The following is a 25,333-nucleotide window of genomic DNA, read 5'->3' as shown; positions in this document are numbered from 1 at the left end:
TCATTAGTCTCTCATACAGATCCTGAAACAAATAAATTCAATATAGCCCATGCAAGTCTATAATATTTAGCAAGTCTAGATTACTGTAGTATCAGTTTGAAAATGAAGATAGTCTCTGGGCTCCTTTAGATAATGTTTCATAACTAAAATTTAACAACTGTTTTTATCCATAAAATATGTACATGTCAGAGACTAGATGTTAGTGCACCAAACCATGTGACCAATGACCAAAGTTAAAAAGCCAAATATTGAAAACATTGAAAGTTATCTAGAACTCAAAGTCATCATGTACATCAAACATTTAAACACATTAGGATCTGTGGCCATTGTGTTATGCTTGAGCCGATCAGGATGGGAGATCTATGTTGTAATTCAAAATAAAAGAAACACCAGAATATCTTCAGAATGAATTTATTCAAAATAAAATAGTAACATGAAGTATCTTTAAAAGCAAAAATAATACTATATCATGCTGGACGGAACAGCCTTCACTGTTTTGGCAACAACTGTTATACATGTACATTGATATGTGGAGATAATGGAGCTAAAAGGAATTACTGTGGCTCCAATTATTGAAAATGAAACAAGATTAACAAGAGCCTGGTAATCAAAACCACATTCACTTTGTCCTCATACTTGTAATCACCAGAGACCAGGGGTGTTAACAAGTATGGCAACAGTCTTCCTTCAAGTCTCCTTGATATTTAAATTTTAATTAAAAAGGCGACAACAACAACAATAGCAACTTCAATACTTCAATACATGTATATGTATAAAATACTTTTCCTTTCAAGATGTAGCGCGATGCACAGACATTAGGCATAACAGTGTTAGAAATTGGCACAAGTCCTAGAGTTGCCCAATAGTTGAGGTATCACGAGGACTAGTAGAAATTAGTCACTTTTAAGGGGTGATCTGTATGTTATCATTATAAGGACTAGTGGACTGAAACTGTCTAATCCTGCATAAGAAGAGACATGCTGAAAATGCTCCAATGACACATTCCCTTCAAGTGCCAGGTGAATCGGAGGACAATTCTTCTGCTTGTGAGATTCAGTATGATTAAAGCAATATGAACACAACCACCATAACACAACGGTGACAACCCACTTGGCAACTACCTGTGTGCAGAACAGGTTCACTATACTTACTAAGGCTAGAACAAGCTATCGGTGTAACAACACAAATAAATGATATGCTTCTTTCAGTACTCAGTACAATACCGAAAATTATCATGTTTTAGTTTTGCCTTGAATTTCATACACATCGAAACAAGATAACTTGTAATTGCATTATTTCATCCCCATCCAAGACTATTTGATGCTAAAGGTTACCGTTAAAAATCTAGAAACTTCTTAACATTACATCAACATGACCACACTTGATGTCATTGAATTTTGTATGTTAGTTGAACTATTTCTTCCCTATCCAATACAATTTGTTGTAATAGGTTACCATTGGACAGTCTTTGGCACATTACGTAAACTTAACTACACTTGAATTCATTGGAATTGTGGTTTTATTTTAAACATGCTCTAATCAAACACTATGCCAAGTTCAATACAATCAACAGCCAATGTAAGTCAAATATAAAGATTAGAAGAGCAATGTTCTGCTGTGAACAAGACATACAGCATATACTGCAACAAATACAGAAATCATCTGAAGAATGATGATAACATAATGTTTGGATCAGCAAACAGGAAATCCACAAGTTTCTCCATGGTAAAATATACTACTCAAAAGAAATTAAGGACCATCCGTTAACTTCTTCTGAGTAGTATAGGAATCAAACATACAATCCATGTACTATGCAGGTTTGTTGAATTGAACAGCTGGTTAAAGGGTCAAGCAGATAAACATATTTTACATGACAATACATATGACTTCATAACTTTATCATAACAACAGAACATTCAGTGCAAATTGTGAAATGAGCATGTAACACTGACAATTCATTCTCTCTATCTGAAACCATTTCGATGACAGGGTCACTTTTAGTGTGTGGTTTATAAATTCTGTGATCACAGTCACACTAAAAGGAAAATATATCCATTTTTGGAGGGCTACAGGCAGTTTCCTGGTATGGTATTTCCCTAGCTTGTTATTGTAGGGAATACACTGCCAGGCCTTGATCTGATGGAAGAACTTCGTCCAGGTCATATCACATATGAGAAGATTCCAAGTGCATGTTGATATTGGTGACAACCTCTATACATGGTAGTACCATGGATGAGCGCTGGGCACATCCTCATGACATGGCACACAGCTTGATACAGTCATCAGCTCCAGCCACAGCAAACAGCCTCCCTCCCATGCTGGAGTCAAGGGCCTGCACAGGCTTGTTCATCTTCACCTCACCAATCACCTGCCACAAAGACATATATCACATATAATATAACATAGCATTGTAAAGAGTAGAATAACATTATAGTCAGTGAAATGTTTTCTTTCGAAAAAACAATTTTTCTAGTGTGTAATTTAGAGGCAGAGTGATATGGCCAGGGGTTACAATATGATATGTATCCCGATACTATAGGTATTATATGATTCGTATCACGATAGAGTACTTTTGTTTAACAAGTAAATATTCTTTCTTTTAGCAAATGAATCACAACCCTGAATCATTTGTAATTAAATTTCAGAGATCATAGATGGGATAGTGTACATATTGGTAAAGGGCACTGTGAACGTTATGCTATTCATGTCATTCCATGAAATACTAGAGAATCTGCATAAACTGGTGGTTTTACAGTCCCTGTTATTATTCACATTTTACACCAATATAACTTGTAATCATATGTATCGTGATACAGGGGTTGTAAATCAATATACTATATTGTAGGCCTCGTATACAATACTGTATTGCCATATCGTTTCACCACTAGTGGAATTCAGAGAACTAGACTTGTTTTATTCAAAATCCAGCTTGGTGTTGATTAAATTAATTGAAGATATTTCACGGTGCTTGTGATGGCATGCAAATGAAAACCCAACTTTTTTATAGCCCAACAAGTGATGTTGCATGTGCATGTCATGTTGGTGTGTGTTGGTGCCAGGCTTTTACATGGTTGTGTTTTTGCGATTTTTTCATTCAGTACATCATTCTTTCTACACAACTAGATCCCAATCCATGCAGAAATGACCAATTCATTTTTGGTATTAATTTTGTATCAATGTCGGCAACACTCGTCAGATATCTATGATTTTACTACTATTGCATTTCTATTTTTGCGGAGTATAGTTAAGGACCACCTGATTCTTTAATCATGATAGATTAATATAATAATATGGTCCTTAACTTCATTTGAGTAATATTTTTCTAATATATGTATGTAGCATTTCTCACACAAAAATACACTTGGCTAATAAACTCTAGCTAGCAGTTAGGTGTATTACATAAAAACGATGTCTCTTTTTCTGTAATTACTGTAACAACATATTGACTGAACTGGAATTAGGCAACAAAGCAGGGAGCAAGGTTCCTCCAAGCACCCATCACTTTAGTCACTAGAGTGCATTGTAAACTGTAAGGTTCATATCAGAAGACTTCTTGTGACTATTTCTCCCATCATTTCTTCTGACCTGTTTCTTTACGCATATGAATCAGAATTTCTACTCCGATGGCAAAATCAAAACAATACACAAGGGAATTTGGCCAAGAAGTTTAACTTACGCTTCAGATGATATCAATGATCTGATATCATTCAATAATGGTCAAATGGCCAGTTCCCTTCCATCTGAGACCTATGAAACGGACTCATCCGTTTCATATTTGGATCTATCCACAAGACTGTATGGCAAGAGAGATGACTTCAACTTTCCAATAGTCAACTTTCCCTTTATGTTGAGTATTATTCAAGCACCTCCACCCTTTGGAGACTACATTTCAAAACTTTGGAGTTACAATCAAGCCTGATCTTTCTATGGTGATTTTAAAGAATGTCATATGACTCTTGGTCAAAAGTTGTTTGATCATTTGTTTGTTACAACACTCAAGGCCTCAGTAAAGCTTTCAAAACGTTTTAGGGTAGACAAGAGGAGGACATTGCAACATATGACGCATCAGTGAAAAAAAATATTTCCTATGCAGTTACCTAGTTTGACTTGTACTAAATGTTTACATGTTCTCTCAGGTAAACAATTGACTTGCCTTTGCATGTGTTTGTGACTGTGCCACGATGTAGCAGAATATGTTCAGTTTTATGCGAACACCTGGTATCATCACTACTTGATAGTGATTCCTAAACACACGCTAATGATATAGTCAGAGTCATACAATGGACAATGGATTTCTTATGTTTATGGAAATGGTTTTGTCGCTTTTATTCTATACAGAATGTAGGTGCTTAGATCATGATCCTTCAGTTCTAGATTTGGTGAAATAAGATTTAATTGCAAGAAATAGTGACCTTGATAGTGGCTGGTCTAAGTCGGGGCGCCATTCCACAAAGCGATCATGGCACTACCACTGTTAAAAGTCCATGTTAAAGTATAGGAGTTACAATCATCTTAGTGCTAAGATCACTTAGGTGGAACCATGCCTGGCCAACATCAACCATTGGTTGACCTTGTGAGCAGTGCACCATGGTATTTGGGTATGATGACACTCAGTCAGTTACTGTCAGTCAGGTCACAGCTGAGGGTTGGTGTTCCCAGGTGCTCACCCATCCAGTTTCTATTCTATGTCCATTTGCATTTGTCAAATACATTGGGTAGTGGGGACCTGGTCTGGAATCCCTATTTGGGATTCTTAGGTTGTCATCCATAGTCACCCATAGGGATTCCAGATTAGAGTAGGTCCCCAGCAACCCATGCTATTGTCCGTAGCAACTAGAGGTACTTTGGTGACTTGGTTGATTGCGTGTCACGGTAGTCTGACGATATGGGACATTGCTAAAAATATCAATCACTGGTTTGTCTGGTCCAATGTTGAATATTTATAGGCTGCCATCATACAGCTGGAATACTGCTGAGTTGGGATTGAGGAAAAAACAAAACAAAGAGGAGCTATTTATTAAAGGAAACAATAACTTGAACTACCGACTGTACAGTTAATCCCATCTGGCTAAGACAGCAGTGTCCGAAATAAAAGGGAGTCTAGGTGCCCTTTGGGTTTACTGCTATACTATTGAATCTAGGGACTCCCTTAATATTTAACTTTTACACTGGGGTTATGGCAAGGACACTGATCTGGCGACATTGATCTGGCGACATGTTGATTTCATGATTGACACTATTACCGGTACATATGTAAATTGTAATGTTATGTAAGAAATATTTATGTCCAATGTGCATCTTTCAGGAGAGGAAAATTATAGATATTATAGATATGAAGTCATGCTTAATTTTGGCCAGCACAAACTCAAGGGGAAACACTGTTGTTTAGATACAGATTATATAATACAATAAGACATGTTCCTAGATTTAGAATACTCCTGTTGCTTCAATGTATGTTTGTTGTACACACAACAGTTCTAACCTTGTTGGTATCCATGTTGATGGCCTTAGCACTGTTAGTCCCACTTCCCCCTGCCAGCACCACATCATTGTCACAGAACTGAGCACAATACAGGTAGGCGCCATTAGGGCCCGGGAAGTTTACAGACTTCTTGGCTTTGCCATCTGTGTAGTTCCACACCTTCAATGCATCTTCTGCTACCCAAGATCCAGTCAGAATGTCGTATCCCTGAAACAGTAGTGAGCTTTATTGTTTAGATGAGTACAGTGTGTACTCCGATATGGGAGTGAAAGATCTGATTTTAATGAGACTAACTTTTGTTACCATATGGACTATTATAAGCTGAGCCTCTTAGGACGAAATGAACCTAACAAGACTTGGGCTAAAGTCGCAGATTGGTGCTGTGGGAAATGTAATAACTGGTAGAATATTCAGGGTTAGAAATTAACACTAGCCCATTAGGCTGGGACAAGTGAGAAAGTCAGTGAGTTTTGTTTTACCAGGCTTTTAACAATATTCAAGCAATATTGTGGCAGGGGACACCAGAAATGGGCTTCATACATTGTACCCATGTGGGGAATCAAACCTGGGTCTTCAGTGTGACAAGCAAATGCTTTAGCCACAAGGCTACACCACCCTCACCCCCAACCACACCCCACCCCCCCCCCCCCCCCCCCCCCCCCCCCCCCCCCCCCGACTGGTACAAATTCCTGTGGGCTAGCACAAATTTCTCAATATCCCCACTGTTTTAACATTACAAGGGCATTACATTTACCCCGGCTAGTAAAGCTTTTCAGTTTAGTTCTAGCCCGGTTCAAAATTATGCATAATATTTTCCTTGGAAGAGGTAAGACCTTGAGATGATTACATCAACAACATCAACCTGCAGTAAATATGGATGTAACAAACTTATTTGTGACCACAATTATTCGTTAAATCTGTCAACCATTTTGAAGAATCCACACATCACTCAAAATGTTTCAATGGAAACAGAACATAACAAGCAAACTCTTAACCTGCCACTCTGTGTGCTTTTAAAGAACTCAATGTTTTGGTGTGCCACATGTATTTGGGTAACATTTCAACATTAAAATAAAGAGAGAAAAATATTCATTGAAACATGTGAACTTTTTGGGTATGACAAAGCCATCATAAAGTCCAAGAATTCGGTTTAAGACAATTGTTCTGAATGCTCCTAACACAGGGATAGTACTACCGGGTATATCAATAAATATTACCCTCAGATCCAAACTGTCCCCACAAATGTGAGGTCCCCATATCTGTCGTTTGATTCCATCTGTTGATCTAGAATCCCAGATCTGAAACAAGACGTAAAGGTTTATATTAACTTGGACATCTTTATCTATCATACACTTCTAAGCTTGAAGCAAGGATTTCAAGGGTAAGGCTGTCAGCTTATACACCAGGTGGGCTATACAGTTATATTTTGCAAACTCTGTAATTTCGGAGCCACAACTGCAAACTAGCAAACGTATGGTGAATGTGCTCTATGCAATGTCGTCTTTGAAAACAAAAACTTGTGAAATCTATCGTTACTTACAGTACACATACAACTTTTTGTTTAGCTTGTTACAGCAGTATTTCATTGTTCAACTTCTCTGAAGAGAGCATAATATATGGCAATAAATAACAGTATCTTTAAAGAGGTGACTGGTTAGCAAGATGGAGCTTAGTTTTAAGTCTGCTGTTTGTCATTAGGGATATAGGTCAAGGTTTTAAGATCAAAATCCAAGGGGAAAGAAGAGTTGGTCTGCCAATATCGTAAATCCAATATTGTAAATCAATGATTTTTCACAGATACACCAGTCTTCAGCATGTAACCAATAGAATTCTGCCAGTATTAATGGATATTCAAAGTTCACCCATAAACTAAAACAAATGTGTCAACCATGACCTTATGGGTGATAAATCACATTTTGACTTCTTATAATATTTAAAACTACAGTACCTTAGGACCACAAAAATACAATTCATATTTATTACAGAGATACATGACATCAAACATTTGGACTTTTTCTGAAGTCCCAGTTTCAGACATAAAACTATTTAGGTAACGATTGCAGTTTCTAGATATCTCTGATCAATTGAAAGTAGACATGTATGCTGAAACGTTTTGAAATAATGTTTTTATTTCATTACGACCTAACAAGAGAAAAATAAGACATTTTTTGACAATTTGCACACATGGTGAATTGTTCGGATGTATGTTGACATCCAACGTCTTTCTTATGATGTCACAGCACAACTGTATCCTAGCACCTTTAATCAAACTTACACCTCATTTTGTGAAATATATGTCAGTCTGTACCAAAACAATTTTAGGATACAAGCCAGAACTTGGCTATAAGTATCATTTTCTGTAGATTTATATGTAATACTAATAATTAGACAATCTTTAGCTGAGCTTACTAGACTCGAGCTAAAGTGGCTAAAATCCCCAAACCTGTGTCAATGATTCAAAACGTCAATACTAGCACTAATCCATGCTTGTTTGGGAGTATTACTGAATGATCAGATTAAAGTCATGTTAGAAACAACATACATATATTCACCTACGAAGAAAAAGAAAGGAGCATAGATATCACTCTTTTTTCTAAATGTTCATGGGTTTGTGCCGCCAACCTTCACGTGGTTGTCCCATCCACCAGTCAGAAATATGTCGTTGTACTCAGGGTGGTATTTCAAAGCAAAGACTCGCTGTGTGTTTCCCAGACACTTCATGTCCGAAGGATCCTTGGAGTTGTCATAGCCATCGTACTCATTCACCAGCTGCAATGTGAAATATTCATCTTTATCTGCATTGTGGTACAGAGAAAATATAACTCTATATTGATAATGCAGCTGATTCATAATGCAAAACACACATGCATTAATGATACAGAATCTGTACTACACATATTTGAGTGTATCGGTAAAGTGATAAATCTTTCAAGAAATTTCCATTTTTATTACACATCACAGACATAGCATTACACAACCTAGGATATTTCACACATTTTTCAAGCAGATGCCATTTTCTCATATCATAACACAGAGAAAGTAATAGAATCTGGAATTTGTCCCTAAACCATTATTGCAATCTGGACATGTTCTAAGTGAATTATCTATTGTTAAGTATCTACCTTTGCTGTTTTTCACTTTTAAACAACCACTACTAAATCTTACAATAACATTTCTAAACTTTCTATCAATTCAAATTGGAAGATAATTCTCAGGTTGTAATAGACATATCTCAAATCATTTTTCTCCACTACTGTGCCGTTTATGCCCGATGGAATCGGTTTTGGCGGATAAGCGAGACTGGTTGTTCTCTGGCATAATATTCATGGTACCTACTTTCAAGTAGTTTTGGAAGAACATATTAATACATGTATTTCTTAAATCAACATAGATTCAAAACCCAAGCAATTCAAAACAATACCAATGTCTGGAGCCCTGTGGAGTCAACACAGTCACACATTACCTGACAAGTTTTTGTATCATATATTCTGACTGCAAGGTCTTTGCCTGATGTAGCAAAGTTGTACCCATCTTCACAGAAATCAAGACAGTTTATTTCATTGTTTTTTTCTGAAAAAGAAATAGATATAACAAAATAAATGAAAATGTTTCAACTAGAAACAAACTCTAACAAACTTTAATATAACCTTTAGAAGAAAACGTAGTGCCAATGACCTACATATAACTTTGTAATATTCATGACTGTCCCAATATTTTATTGACGCAACAACAGACATTGAATCGTTGTTAGTGACATGTTGATCTTATCAGCTGGTTGAAAAAGAATAAGTCAGAGTGTAATGATAGTGGTGAAGTCAACAGTATGAGAGTGCATGGACACACACGTGGGCATACATCCTGTGCATCAGCCCGCGAATTCACCTGTACTGTCACATTGACATTGTTGATTATCATAGCTTGTGTTATCAAGTTGTTGTCTGTCATTCTTCATCTGACTGACTATCAAATAATGGGTAAAAATGAAATATTTGAGAACAATTAACATATTTGAGAATAATTAAATTAATGACATATATGAGAATAATTAAGTCTCTCCCTTTCAAATGTTAATCCCATTGAAGCAAGAGAATGATTTTGAAGGATTCTGTTGTAAAGCCTCTAGCTGTTGTTCGAAATACCCTGAGTTAAATTGTCTAAGGTTTCATGATTAGAAAAAACACATTCCCAATGTCATTTTCCTGATCTGGTAAGCGACGCTCTGATTGCTTGGATGAAAGGTTGTTTCCATGTGACCTGTCATGGAATGTCCACAGAACTTTGTTTGCGGTAGCCAGAACTAAGATCCGATTTTAATGAGATTGTAAATATCTGAGACCTGCATTACTTAAGGCTTTCCACCTACATTAAGTCGACATGCTGTGATATAACTTGAAAACTATTAACAGTAGAGTTAAACACTACTCACTCACAATGACATTGGCCCTTTTGAATGGGTAGTATTGAAGGGTTTTTATTTATTACCTGTCATTGTACAAAAACGAGGCATGAAAGTCAATGTGTCCTTGTCATTACCCTAATGTTACAATCTAAAGATTTAGGGGTCCCAAGATATAAATCCTATAAGAGCCAATGTCAAGGACCCCAGGATCCCCTTATTTCAACCACCACCTGTAATGATATATGTATTCCTCTGTGCTGCGTGTCTGAAGGTTCAACAAGACAAAATCAAGATACTAAATGGTACAAGTATCCACTTCACTGACAAGTAGGTTAATGGCTGTGTAAACAAATATGTAGGATGTATCACAGTGAGAAAAAAACTTTTACTGCCGTTTCAATATTTTCCAGAAAGAATATAACAATAAAGACATGCTTTTGTAATGCCATCCTTGCTCAAATAAAATTACTGTGTTCATCGTATTAACCCCTGACCAAACTCTGTAAGTAATCTTTATTTGAGAATTACATTTTATTTCATTTAAAATTGTGTGGAAACTGATCTGTATATTGCACCCACTCATATTATTCTCTTTCCAATAGTCTGTTTATGAATACAGAACATCTCCAATCAAAGAAATAATTTGTTCCTTATTAATTTTTTTATTAAATTAATAAAATACCCCAAAAACATGTTATGACAAGATCTAAGTTAGGAGAAAATGAAAGATGAAAAATGTTTTACATGAAGTAATATTTTTATCAAATGCTTGCTCCACCATTTTAGGGTGCTGACATTAACAATTTCACTGATAATACAATGTATGTAAAACATCAGGGGGAATATTTCAGTTAAAAGAGTCCTCTGTTTTTCAGAATGTTAAAAACATTTGTTCCTCTAAAATCTCACCACTATATAGACAGTATGTCCAAGTCTAGACTATCAGTCTGTATCTGCTAGACATTGGCCAAGAGACCAACATTAATTCAACGACTGAGTACCATTTTTACCTTGTATTTCTATACTGATATAGTAAGTTGTTGTTAATGTTAATTCTAGTTGTCTTATGAAGGACAAAAGTATAGAAAATATCCTTTCAGGCACATATAGCCTACCACTGGCATAGCCCTTTTGTCTATCAAACAAATTCAGATTCTTCTTTATTTCTCTTTTAACCACCATCAGTGCGACATGAGCAAAAGTATAAGATATGATATATAAAATGTGTACAGTGAATCAATGAATCAAGATGATAGGGAGTATACATTAATATATAACCATGGATATAATGCAACTTCAGATTGTATTCTCTATATATGACTACTTACTTAATTTTATATCAATAAGTGCTAGGAATCTGCCAAAATGCTTTAAGTCTTTACGTTTAGGAGTACATAAGAGGCGTTTCAGATTTGAAATGTTTGGGCAGTTTAGGTATTTATTATCGATATATTTTATTCTTTGTTTTCTAAAAGCCTCACAAGAAATAAATGGTGAAATTCATCTGCAATGCCTGGTGAGTTACTGTCAGTTACATAAGCGATCTTCTCTAGGAGTATTGTTCTATCTTCCGGTCTCAGTGGGATGATGATGGTTTGATGCTCAAAATTTTAGTAGTGGGTATGATATTGATTTGGGTAGCAAAAGGTACTTTTCAAAACTAGGTATATGTTTAAAATATTTGCAGTAAAATCCTTTAGAGCTTGTTGCGACTGTACTATGCCAAGTTTGATAAAATTGATCGTTCATTGTTCTCTCCACAGCTGCTAAAATCCAGTCAAGTCGGAAGGAGGAAAAATGTTTCACATGAAGTAAAATAATACATGTATCAGTTTTTACACTTTTATCAAATTCTTGCTCCACCTTTTGAGAGTGTTGCCATTGACAATACATAAAATATCAGGGGAAGATTTCAGTTAAAAGACTCCTCTGTTCCTAAGAGTGTTAAAAATAATTGTTCCTCTAAACTCTCACTACCATAGAGACAGTATGTGTGAGTTTAGACTATCAGTTTGTATCTGCTAGACATTGGCCAAGGGACCACCTCTAAATCAACCACTCAGTACCACTTTTACCTTCTATACTGATATAGTAAGTTGCCGTTCTTTAAGAATGTTATTTCTAGTTGTCTTATAGTTTTGTGACAAAAGTATAGAAAATTCCTTTCGGGCTCATGTGGCCTGCCACTGGCATAACCCTTTTGTCTATCAAACAAATAAATGGTATTTTGATGGATACAATCCTCTTTGTGCATGCTTGTAGGCTTAATCTGTGGGTATTAGCCTAAGAGCAGGCTTACTTTCAAAGGCTAGGGGTTCCTGACACATAGGGCAGAGCATTCCACCAGTCTGTACATATACAGCATTTATGGCTAAAGCTCAAGACTAACCAGTCATTTGTCAAATATGTATTGTAAACATCTGTACAAATATCTTGATAAATATTTTTGACTAAATATCTTCACGCCATTTCTACACATTCCAAAAGAAAATATATCAGTTCACAGTATGCCATTTAGAAAGTGGTCAAATGTAACAAATGTTATATTTGGGATAGCACTTTCTTAGTAAAGAACAGATTCTCATACTTTTTTGGGTTGAGTCCCGTCCGGGATTCGAACCCACACTTGCCAGAGTGAGGCACCTAATCGCCAGCACACAAAGACAGCGCTCTAACCCACTCAGCCACCGAGGCTTCCACAAAATGAAAGTCCGACAACTGGTAGTCTAGATCACGTACTTTGAGAACCCCTCTGACAAGTGTAAATTGGCACGGCTCCCATGGCCGAAAGCTACGAATACACAATGCCATTTAGAAAGTGGTCAAATGTAACAAATGTTATATTTGGGATAACTCTTTCTTAGTAAAGTACAGATTCTCGTACTTTTTTGGGTTGAGTGCCGTCCGGGATTAGTTCGTTACAACCTTATATTAGCCACTATGAGGCTAATATGATTTGTATCCCAAATATAGGGTAACGAATACAAATTTTAATTCACAAATACAAAAACTAGTCAGCATCTTGGGTATTATTTGTCATATTCAGTGAAACATTAACAACATTAATCATTTGGCATGGTTTGTTAATTCTTAATATTTTATACATATATATACTATACTTATCCAGGTACTAGTATCTGCTCAAATGCGACAATGACCAGTGACCACAATACTGTCAAATTAAATATCATAAGAGTGTTGTCTTTGAAGAAATCTATGCATATATGTTCTTTTTAGGTACAGGGTATGTAAATGCACATGCTTGCATATTCATAAATATTTTATTCTAGTGGCCACGAATAACAAATTCAATTCATGAATGGATACGATTCGATTCACCGAGTACGTGAGTGTATCGTAGCAACCCTAATGGTCACTATAGGAACTGTCATGACATATGAGCAAGCACAATATATATGTGTATATGTTTGAGCACTGAACAGGGACCATTCCCCTGATACCTAATTATCATACAGTAAAATATGTTTATCACAAACACGCATATAACAAACTGACGGATATTACAACCTTAATTATTCATCCCGGCCATTTGCTGTATAGATGTTGTATATATGCTTATAACAAACTACGGTTCTAACAAACTAAATTTAGTGGTCCATTTGAGTTCATTATAACCGTAGTTTACTGTAATATGACAAAAGTATTTCAAAGCTGATGGCTACACTCATTTAACATCACAATAGGAACTGCTACAAATGACATACATGTAATGTGTAGGTAGCAATCTGCCAACCAAATGATATTTAAAGATAAAATTAAATCTGCACCAAAATACCACACTTTCCTGCTTCTGTGATTTGTAAGCAAAAGCAATAAAAGTGTCAATCGAACACATACATCCCTAATGAAGGTTCTGATGCCTGGATAGCGTGGTGAAGTTGATCAATGTCAATGTGTTTGCACTCACATTTGCCCAAGTTAATGCTCTGGCTTGATCAATATTTCAACAAAGAATTATATTCCAACAATGTAACTGAATTCACTCGATTTACTATGCAATGATCAACAACCAAGAACTATGTTGAACAATTCTTATTCTTAGTAATTTAGATTGCATGACCACCAAACATCGACAATCAATCATTAGGATTGCTAAAGAGAGAATGAAATATTTATATAAGATTAACCCCTTAACAGTTGTGTATGCTTCTCAATACAGGGTAAGGGAGGAGCAGGAAGATCACAACTCCATACTGTTATATTTGGTGTAGTTTCAGTATGATCAAAATATTTGGGGACTATTAACCCAAATAAAGATCTTAGCATCATTTTCAGTTACATTTAGTGTTATTATATGGACAATTATTAGAGGAGTTAATTGGACAGAACATAATTTCTTTTTTTGACTCAGGCTTCAGACAGTTAGATAAAGTTAGAATTAGATAATGCCTCAGACTGTAGTTTGTTTTTCATTTTTGAAAAAGTAATGCATAATGTGTGCTCTGTATCAGTACTACACCCTCCATGTGGCCAAGTCAGTGATCCAGATTGTTAGGTGGCATTGTCCCATGACAAACACACATGACCCTCCCATGCTGGGCCATTTACATGTATACATAGAGAGAGAGGTTGTTTACATTTGTTCCACTCTCTGCACACAGTACAGTATGAAATACATTTTCCCTATTCATGTCAAAACCACCTTTAGCATGCTTAGGGTTATGAGACATGCAAACAACAAAGCAAGAGTTTAAGATTTGGACATAAAAACAAACCTAAAGTAAATAAGATTATATGTCATATACACTCATCCAGTTCATCATTCATTCATTAATCTTTTAAAACAGTGAAATCATTCAAACTTGTCAATTTGTTCCAATCAGTTGGGGTAATCAGTGCCCTGGCTCTATAGTTTTGAAACCTTGTTTTCCCAGGTGAGGAGATGAGCTTGACTCTTATGCATCAATGTCAAACTGAAACTTTGCGATTTTATCTTAAATATCAATTCTGAAACCTGGATAACAATTTACCAAACATAAAAACGACTATTTGCCACACTCTTTCTTAAAAGCTGCCCAAGAATCAGTTGTTTTTATCATTTCAGTCCTAAATTAGTGCTGCCCTTGTTGAAGCATCAATAGTATTATGAGCTATTCTACCCATTGGATTTCTTGCTTGTACCATAAATAGTAGTTGTTGATTTCAGAAAGGTATTACTTGGGAATAATAATTTCTAATCACTGCTTTGCATTGAACAGTTTGGTAACAGACCAATACGGTTTTCTTGATCATGCCAACCGATGTTCAGGTTAAGATTGAGTGAGTGAGCACGAACACGGGTATGGTGCTGACAAACCTAGAAACATAATCAGGGCAAACTGGGATTCGAACCCACAATCATAAGTTTCTGGCGTACCCAAGGGACGCAACTCTGCACAGCGAATCGCGGCGCCTTAGACGACTGGGCCACCCGTGCCCCCAGGTTAAGATTGAAGACAAGCTTGTCTGATGTTAGTTACATCACAAAGGTGCCAGTGTCCCTTATGGACTAGTTCTTTCAGCACAACAACAATCACATTGAAATTATTTTCTTTTTCAGACAAGACAGTTTATAGGTTAGAAGGTCTTCACTTCATCAATCATGATAAAAAAACCTAAATGCATGACTTGATGAATATGTTATATTTGATTTGATCTTCCAAAAGTTAGTAGAGCGCTCTATTACCTATTTAAAGACGTGACCAGTTTGGAACTTTTACCACTTCAACAAAATCCTTGTCTAGTCAAATTTGTTCTGGTCTAGTTATCAGTCTAATAACAGTCTATTTTTTCACCTGTATCTACCGTCAAGTGACAAGTCTGGGCTAGCAAACACAGATTGTGAAACCTTTGTGAATTTACATATAGACATACTAATAATATGGTCAGCATGGCATACCTGTGAGCACCTGCTTGAGGGTGCCATCATCTGTGTTACATGCATACACATGCCCCTCAGACGTGCTCGCTAGCAAGATGTGGTGCTCTTTGGTGTGAAACTGCATGCACATTATAGCATAGCCTCCATGTCTTGTTTTTCGTATCTCCTTGATCATTTTCCCCGTGCGTGCAGAAAACAACTAGCAACGAGCAGTAAACATCATGCAACACATACAGCAGACAGGACACATTAATCAGTCATGTTTTCACACTGGACAATACATTGTACACAGATATGTGCAACAAAGGCACAAAGAAATTCATCAGCTAAAGAGTAGTCTTTAGTTTTTTGTGTTTATCTATAATAATTATGTTTAATTGTAACATATGGATTGTGCTATTTTGGTGATTAAAACAATGATAAATGACGACGATGAAATGTTCACTTTGACTATCTGTCATGCCCAAAACTCACGTTAAATTTTAACATTCAATGTTATATCAATTAATACATGTCACTGCACATTGTATCATAACTCATGTTATTTTCACCTCCTACCTGAATTGCACCATTTCTGAATCCGACCGCCAGCATTTCTCCATCATAAGAGTATCTCATAGCAAAGACACCACCTAATGTTGCATCCAGTTTCACTTCCTTCAGGACTTCCACTTTTGTGAATTCTCCTTGAATAATAAACACTTCAATCTAAATTGCATCAATGGTGAGTGAGATAAAGTTTAAGTCACGTTGGCAATATTTCAGCCACAAGTGACTTGATTTAATTATATTATATATTAAAAACTGTCATTGAAGGACAGTATAACCAATTCCCGCTAATCGCCTCTAAGACAAGCATTGGCTGCTGAAGACTTATTCTACATGAAATATAGATACATACATACAACATATGTATCAGAAAATAGGGGTAGCGGGGTTCTGCTAGTGCATTTATCTAATGTAAATATTTGATTATTAACATGAGGGTTATGACAAGGAGTCCTTTGGACACCCAACACTGCATACATTTTGTTCATAATATTTTCATAAATATCAACTGTGTGGGGCATTAAACAACAAACAATATAAATATCTAAAAGGTAGCACATGAAATTATACATCTTCAGAATTCAGTTCCAAATTAAATTAAAATGCACTACATTAATTGATAACGGACAACATTTTAAAGCTCAAGCAAACATGTTCAATGGTAAAGGTATACATAGGACTCGTAGGAAATACTTAAAGTTTTAAGGTTTTGATATACCTACACATCATCATGAAGACCAGTAAATTAAAACAGATGGTATCTAAATTATAAGTTTATTCATCTAGGAAATAATTATGTTGAACCAAATCAATAAATAAATGATATATGTTAAATATTATTGAGAAAGAGTGAAAAATACTGAAGCTTACCTTTATCTATGGCCTTTCCTGCCTCCAGAGCATCTTCCAGTCTCTTCTTGTACACACTCTCTATCTGTCTGCGGGCCATTGTTACCCTGCTGCCACTGTCACCGACTCGAAGCGACCAACACACGGAAGTGAACTGACAGGTGAGATAATATCTCCTGGCAATGTGATCAGAGCAAAGCTGTCAGGAAGCTGGATCAGAAAAAAACCTGGCTTGCTATAGCAACATGACAATCCATATCGGAGCCTCACTGGAGGCAGGAGGGTGGAGATGGTGGGAGCATCACAGAGCTGGACTCAAACATTCACACATTTGGTATCTATGCCTCAATGTCTGTAGGAACCACATTGCTCAATAATGTTCACATAAATAAGCAAGAACCACAATACTCAATAGATGTAACCTTGGAAGGTATGGTTCCAATGATTATTGAATCAGAAAAACACGATGCCATCGTGTTGAAACTGGATGTCACAATAAGTTTTATTACATGGTAGCTTATCACACATTACTAGACTAACTACACAACAAATAATTATGAATAGTTTGAGGTGCAAACTTTCAGATGAGTTCAATGTTTTGTGCAAATTTGCAAAGTCCAACATTGTCTATGGACTTTCAAAAACAGTCTTTTTCTGAAGTTGCTATCAAATATGCATAAGAAAACATACCAGAACAACTGACAACCTAGCGGAATGTGTAAAACACATATGCCAAAAATGACTTTTCATAGACAATTGCAGATTAAATTAGAAATGTGAGCAGTCCAAAGCCCAAGTCTTGTAGCATTATGTTTGGTCTGGTAAGCTCAGCTAATAATAGTACATATAATAACACTAAATTCCACTGAACATCGTGCTAAGAATCATGTTCGGGCACAATGTCTCAAAGGTTTTTGGCACAGACTGAGTGAGTTCAATACCAGAATACTGACTGGCCAAGACCCACCTCCAGGTTCCCAGGTAGTGTTTAACAAGTAATAATACCTAAAGCAGAAAATGTGTATTGATTGTGTGTTGATTGCGAACCTGCACCTTGTGTTATTGACTGTATTAGCTACACTGTGGACAGAAATACCTCATCTTCTTGACCATGTCATTGTAATTAGTAGTGCATAGGCCCACTTGATCAGTAATGTGTCTCCCATTGCTCTCAGTGGGTTTAGTATGATACTTTTGGTTCACAATTGGGGGTTCTCTGGAGGGTCTTAAATAGCACTGGAAGATTCAGAGGGTGTGTGCAAGGGGTGGGTATCAACCTTGTTTTCAGAAACCATAAGTGAGTGAGTGAGTGAGTGTGTTTGGTTTAATGCTGCTTTTAACAGTATTTCAGTTATATCACAGCGTGTGAGATTAATGTGGTAGGAAAGCCCGAAGTGTTGCAGGTCGCAGACGTTTACCACTTCGATGAAACCCACGAGAACGGGTATGGTGCTGACAAACCTAGAAACATAATCTTGGCGAACCGGGATTCGAACCCACAATCATAGGTTTCTGGTGTGCCCATGTGACGCAACTCTGCACTGCAAATAGAAACCATATGTGTCAGGGATGGAAATTAATGCTTGCCCATTGGCCTGAGGCTAGTAGAAATAACCTCAGGCTAATAGCCTGTAGGGCCTGTAAGTTTTTTTACACATGCTGTAAATTATCTATCATCTATCAAAGTTTTCTTATTTTATAAGGACTAGTAACCTTTTGCAAGGCTAGCAGAAAATAATTACACTAGCCCTGTGGGCTTGTTTGGTTTTGAGTTAATTTCCATGAGTGTCAAACCATTTCAGTCTTACTACTGCCTAACCGGTATGTGTTTTTTCTTAAGTTTGGGACCATGTGACCTAGGTGTGCAACCTTAGATCAACCCAAGATCAACCTTAGAATAGTTCCATGTTGGAGTCATTTCATATACAGCTGACAGTTCTGAATCAACTAATACATGTATGTCAAATTCAGTTTATTCATGAAGCAATACACGACTGGCACAACTTGCACAAACTTGTAACAAAACAATCAATGGCAGACTATTCCAGCTAGTGTTCACTCAAACTTTGATACAAGATTTTACCTTTAATCTACTATGCCTCAACTACTTAGAATAGATCTCAACTACTTTGTATAGAATTACAGGTGTAGATTTATCAACTGGCAATAACACCCTCCTCATACAGCACTCCAACCTTGAAAGGAACCTGACAGCCCCATTCACGGTAACATGTTGATGTGTGTTCCTGTGACCTCCCAAAGTGCTGAACACTTCTTTTAAAGACTGGTATTAAAGTGTAATTAAACAAGAACTAGGTAATAATACATTTCACTTTGTCTAATACTTGAAACATGCCCATTTGTATCACATGCTGGTACTTGTTGCAGTGAATTTGTTTTTTATAGGGGTATTTCAAGAAACCTATGCTAAAATATATTGGTATTTCAAATAAAACAAAGAAATGATCTATTTTGTACTTCTTAATTATTAATTGATACTCCTAATACATGCACATATTCCAGAACAGTTAACTTCTGCACTGTACAATACTGAATATTATATACTGATAATGCATGCAATGTACATATTATATTTAGCTTATTAGTTAACACTGGATTTTATAAAGTAATTATTAACAAGTACAGATAAGTTCTGACAGCATTGAAATATTATTAATTTCATAACATGAATTAATATCCTAATGAATTTTAAACATTGTAACAGGAAAACGATCATAATTAACAAATGTAGGCCCTTTCTTGTGTGAATTTTAATCTATTATGATTTTGACTAAAACATTTTCCTATTGCATCACAACATCAAGATATGATACACCATTATTCCACATTTTGTTTTCATTATCTAGATCTATAGGTCTCATCAATGACATGAAAATGTGACATAACGAAGGGATTTTTTAGAACAAAAATCCAGCTTTAATTATTATTGTTACATCAAAATTGTGCAATGTCAACAAATAATGTATAATGAAGAAAGTTGTATCATGTATAAAATTAGATGATGCCATTGTTTGAAAAATCTTGAACCAGTCACTCGTCTTACTGAACCGTTTTGTATCAGATTAACTGTTTTCTTATCAAAATATTCATAACATCTACAGTTGAAGGTACAACTATCAAAACAGATCAACTCAATCCACAATATTTCCTGACTGCATTATTTCCTGTTTTGCATGGCCTGATCTTGAATCAGATTGAAGCATATGAAAGACTTGTGCGAATAATTAATACATCAGATTGTGACAATATTATTATTGATAGTTTTATAAATGTAAATGTGAATAAACTGCAAATGATCATTAATCATATTAAACTGGGATAACAAATACTAGTTTGTACCTGTTCAAACCAGTTAGGAATTTCAATCAAACTGTATCCAAACAATCATGCGGTCCTAACAAAATATAATATCGTGATACATTAATCAATCTTTAAACCATGACATGTTCATAGTCAGTATGTTGTGTCATATTAATTTATAATCATATCATATCATATCTATAATACAGCAACACTGAACCTGTGAATATAAAATATTTCTTCAACAATTTTCCAAACAGTATTCCTCAACATGTGCTGGAGGGCTGACTGGATGTGGCTTTTAGTCAGCATGTCAGTCTGTTCCCTCTCGTACAAGCTCCCAAATGCAAGTATGGTAAGGTCAGCAGAATTACTGTACTGACAGTAGATCTATTCAGTTCCGTTAAAGAGCATAAAATTCCCATACATAACTCCATTAGTGTTTCCTTCAAGGCCAATACATTACATGGCATATCATTTCACCCAGTTGTCAAAGCTTTACTATGCGTATTATTGCCGCTTGTGTGGCCTGACCTATGTTGCTTCAATATGCACTGGGCTAGTTTAGCTGATCTATTCAACCAGACAAAATGTCAGATTATCTGTTGATGTATACAGCTACGACGCTTGTGTTAACACTGTAATATCAATGGTAAACGGCATTCAGTGATTAGCAATCTTGATTTCCAATAAGATATAATCATATCATTTCAGATGGTATTTATTGTAATCCAAAACTATCATGATACTTGTGTTAACACTGTAATATCTTTGGATAAAGGGCATCCAGTGATTACCAAGATCAATCTTCATTTCCAATAAGATATGATAGTGTCATTTCAGAAGGTATTTATTGTAATCTAGAACTATAAGATAACTAGATCACTGGGGTTTCACCGGATGCAAAATAGTGCACTGGGTGACCCATTACACATAGATATTGAGAATGGATGCAACTAATATGCACTGGAACCCTGTGGGTCGCAAAATTATCTGTTTGAATCATTGGAACTTGTTCACATGTAGTGTGCCTCTTTCTGTTGTCATTAGAAACACAATTAAAAGATCAGACAGTCCATTTCTGATGTTTCTCACTCAGTCACTGAGTCTTGTTTGAAACAAAGAAACCACTCTCTATGATTAATGCAAGGACCTGCAAAATTTATGGAATATCTTGCACACAAAAACAGACAGTCCAGTGCAAATCCTTGATCACTTTAATTAATAATTTACTAACTATTAGTTTGAATAAAATAATATTACCAGACAAACTGTTGACATTCTTGTGTGTTCAAGAGGTGAAAGGAACTGTTATGTTTTAGCATATTTGTTTCATTTAAACTATACAATAACACTTAATACCAGTAATGTTTTATCCATTTACATTGACTTCATCGTCGTGAGGAAGGTAGTGCATATACCAGCCTGTGAAGTATTCATGATGTCTGGCTAATAACATAGATGAAAGACAAACTAGTACAAAGATGTGTCATAAATGAAAACCCCATTCTGGACCACATTGTATATTCTTTTACACCACAAACGATAATCCAGCAATATGACATATAACCAAATCTGGGTCAGACAAAAAGGTGGTTGATAGTATGAGCAAGGTCCCATGCAGTTTGGGTATGTCACACAATGCAGCTGAGTTAAGCATGTGTTACTGGGAGCACAATCTCACATGGTGCTTTAGGGTGAGTGAGTGAGTTGGGTTTAACGCTGCTTTTAACATTATTCCATTTATATCACGGCGTGTCAGCTTAATATGGGAGGAAAGCCCGAAGTAATGCAGGTCTCAGACATTTACCACTTCAGTGAAACCCACGAGCAAGGGTATGGTGCTGACAAACCTAGAAACATAATTGGGGCAAACCAGGATTCGAACCAATCATAAGTTTCTGGCGTGTCCAAGGGACACAACTCTTCCCATGAATCGCGGTGCTTTAGTCGACTGGGCCACCCGTGCCCCCTTGGTGCTTTAGGTCATACAGCTAGTTCAGGGTGACCAACACAGGAATACTTCCAGCAAATATGAACAGTAGGCAAAGGGAAGTTAGTAATGAGTTATATGGGAGGGATTTACTTTACAATCTATTTAAATGTTCGTTAGTTTCTTCTCCTACTTCAGTTTGCAACATGTATTCCCACTAAGAAATGTACAATGAATACATTGTTGCAAGGTATTTTTCTCAAAACAATATTTAGGCTCCTAGTTTAAAGAAATATCTGGTTTTGCAGCTGGAGGTGAAAAGATAGCTAGACTCCCCCTGAATATCAAATGCTTCCTCCCTTAACTAACTTGACGGCAACTGTGATTGTTAATCAAGTAAACTAAGCTATTTTAATTGAACATTGTGTGGGTGAGGCTTTATGAAGATTTTCATTGTTTGACTTTCACATATATACACTGGTGTTATACATTGTTCTTTAGAGCAAACACTTGCACAGTAATATCGCCATCATTGACCCCTCAACATACTGCCAATCTCTGTCCTTGACAGTCTGTTGCATAAGCATTCTACTCGTCTTTACCAACGTTTTCTTTCAGTATGATTTCAGTACATATTTAAGTCTTGAATAGCCACATAGTGCGATGATACACTAAACAATACTTAAAAACCCGACACTTGCAATGTTAGGAAACATTTTTCAATTATCAAAGAGAATGAATAGAAACAATCCGATTCATGACACTGTGGCTTGAGACCTCTTATACATACTGCTACAAAATATAATTCTCAAATGAATCCTTTTACAAATTTACATGTCACACTAATCTAGATACAGCTATTCTAAATAAGGTTGGTCCTGGGATTCACTGGATTTGACCATAGTATTTGAATCAGGGGCCCCTCTAACATCAGAGTTATGACAAGGACCACTTGACTTTCATTCTTAATTTCGAATACTGTCATACATGCATTTTTTGGCTTTGATGCATGGTCTCATTAAACAGGGTATGTCGATGCACCAAATGTTCAGCGACTCATTACATCTTTACTGATGGTGGTTAAACATATGACTGTCATTGAATTAGCAAATACTGTATTCGATGTAATAAGCGCCCCGTCCTAATAAGCGCCCACGGCGATATTTGCTAATATATTGGATAGAGAACAATCCCAATTAGCACCCCTTCCAGTTGATCAATGTACACACGACATATTTATTCGTGTATAATACGCACTCGTGTATTATGTGCACCCTTAATTTTTGGCAATTAAATTCTGGAAAAAATATCTGTCATGTAATACGACTTTTCTTCTGTATCATCTCAGGCGGTCAGCATAAACCACGAAACTTACGATCTTTCAACTCTTTTTTTTCTCACCAAAATTATATTCTAATAAGAGCCCCCTATTTCTAATTTTGAGAGCTCCCTGGGCACTTATTACGTCGAATACGGTAACTGCAAATACTGTGATTACTGATGTACCAACTTAAGACAAATGATCATCATATCCCATCTCATTCACTGGTAGTTTCATAAATTGTCCAAAAAACGTTTTCACCAAGTGCAGCATTTTCACAGACTACTACAAAACAATTACTGAACTGTATCAAAACAATAAATGTTTCATTGGACACACAGCAAAAGAAAACATGTTCTCCTACAGGTTAGTAAGCAGTCAACACCATGACAGACTCTAATGACTCAGTACGTTTTACCAAACAGATTGTTTTACATTTCAGAGTTTTACCTAAAAACTGAAATGACCACTATTGTTCACCATACCTGAGTATACAAAATATCACTGATTATTTAGAAGTTACTCCTAGCTGACTCACCTGCTTGTTTACTGGACACGTACCATAACTGAATCTACCATCTATATACATGTATTAAACATGCTGGAGACATAAAATATTCATGTTAATATTTTGTCATTATTACACTTTCGCAGATATGGTTTTGTAAAGTTACACACAAGGAGCACTTATGATATTGCGAAGTTACAGGGAGTGTCTGTCTACAGTAGCACGTGTCCCTTTATCAACTTCTCCAGATATCGTTTGTGATCATACATACCTAAGGAATGAGCCTCTCACCGTTAAACTCCCTCAACACTCAATAAGTTCAATCCACTGTGCGGCCTCAGGGTTTTGTTTACTTGTGCACATTAGCAGCTGAATGTACGGTCACCAGGAATTCACTTAAAGTAAACAGTGCCGATAAACAAGTTTAGGCCATTAATCTACCTGGTCACAATGCGCACATGCCCTACACCCAAGTGGATCAGTGTCTTCATACCATATAGAGATAGATGTAATTCGAGGAACAAATCAACTTGCTTCACATTACACAAACCTTCCTTGCTTGATGCCTTGCATAAAATCTTTGGAAGGGTTTGACAGTCACATATTCATAATCACATTTATATTCACGGTCCAAAACACACAGTGTTTACCAGCTGAGCCTGAAGACAGAGAGAATCAACTCGCCTGGACTTGAATCTGCTCAGCTGGGGATTACTTTGTGTCCATGAGGTCAGGGGTTATTAGCTGCATTCAGTCCTACACAGTGCTTTACAATGTACGTCAGTAATACCCATTTTAACATTAGCAATATAGCAATATGATTGTACATTGATTATTTGTGTTCGTCTCATGCTATTTTCAAGTGAATGACATTTATATATTTTCTGTTGCTATAAATCTCTGGCTCCTTCTGTCATATGAAATCTTATGGCACTTATTTCATAGGTAGCCGAAAATGTTAATACCATAATGCTGATGGGTCCCTATAAAAACATCAATTGCAACATGAAGAGCACCAATTCTATAGTATATCTTTTATAACTTGACACTAATAAAAGGCAATTTAGGTGCATTTCAAGATAATGCTAAA

The 25,333-nt window shown here is 36.2% G+C and overlaps 1 protein-coding gene across 3 annotated transcripts; it reads right to left on the bottom strand.

Annotated features, from left to right (window-relative positions):
- Nucleotides 1-467: 467 nt before the first annotated feature.
- Nucleotides 468-24,907, bottom strand: LOC139469648 (uncharacterized WD repeat-containing protein all2124-like). 3 transcript variants are annotated; one of them, XM_071251877.1, is made up of 9 exons: nt 24,794-24,907; nt 17,182-17,370; nt 16,321-16,448; nt 15,781-15,961; nt 8,946-9,052; nt 8,105-8,251; nt 6,700-6,780; nt 5,483-5,689; nt 468-2,368 (listed from the first exon to the last, which is right to left on the bottom strand). In XM_071251877.1, exons 2-9 carry the CDS (start codon nt 17,258-17,260, stop codon nt 2,252-2,254), a joined length of 1,047 nt encoding a protein of 348 aa, XP_071107978.1. In that variant the 5' UTR covers nt 17,261-17,370; nt 24,794-24,907; the 3' UTR covers nt 468-2,251. The 3 variants fall into 3 exon arrangements, with proteins under 3 accessions (XP_071107978.1, XP_071107977.1, XP_071107979.1); XM_071251876.1 differs by lacking the exon at nt 24,794-24,907 and adding an exon at nt 24,515-24,786; XM_071251878.1 differs by lacking the exon at nt 24,794-24,907 and adding an exon at nt 24,535-24,786.
- Nucleotides 24,908-25,333: the final 426 nt, after the last annotated feature.

Source organism: Haliotis cracherodii, unplaced genomic scaffold (assembly GCF_022045235.1).
Source record: "Haliotis cracherodii isolate W230 unplaced genomic scaffold, xgHalCrac1.p SCAF_2, whole genome shotgun sequence".
NCBI lineage: Eukaryota > Metazoa > Mollusca > Gastropoda > Lepetellida > Haliotidae > Haliotis > Haliotis cracherodii.
The sequence above is the reverse complement of the archived record's forward strand: the minus strand, read 5'-3'. Positions and strand labels throughout refer to the sequence as shown.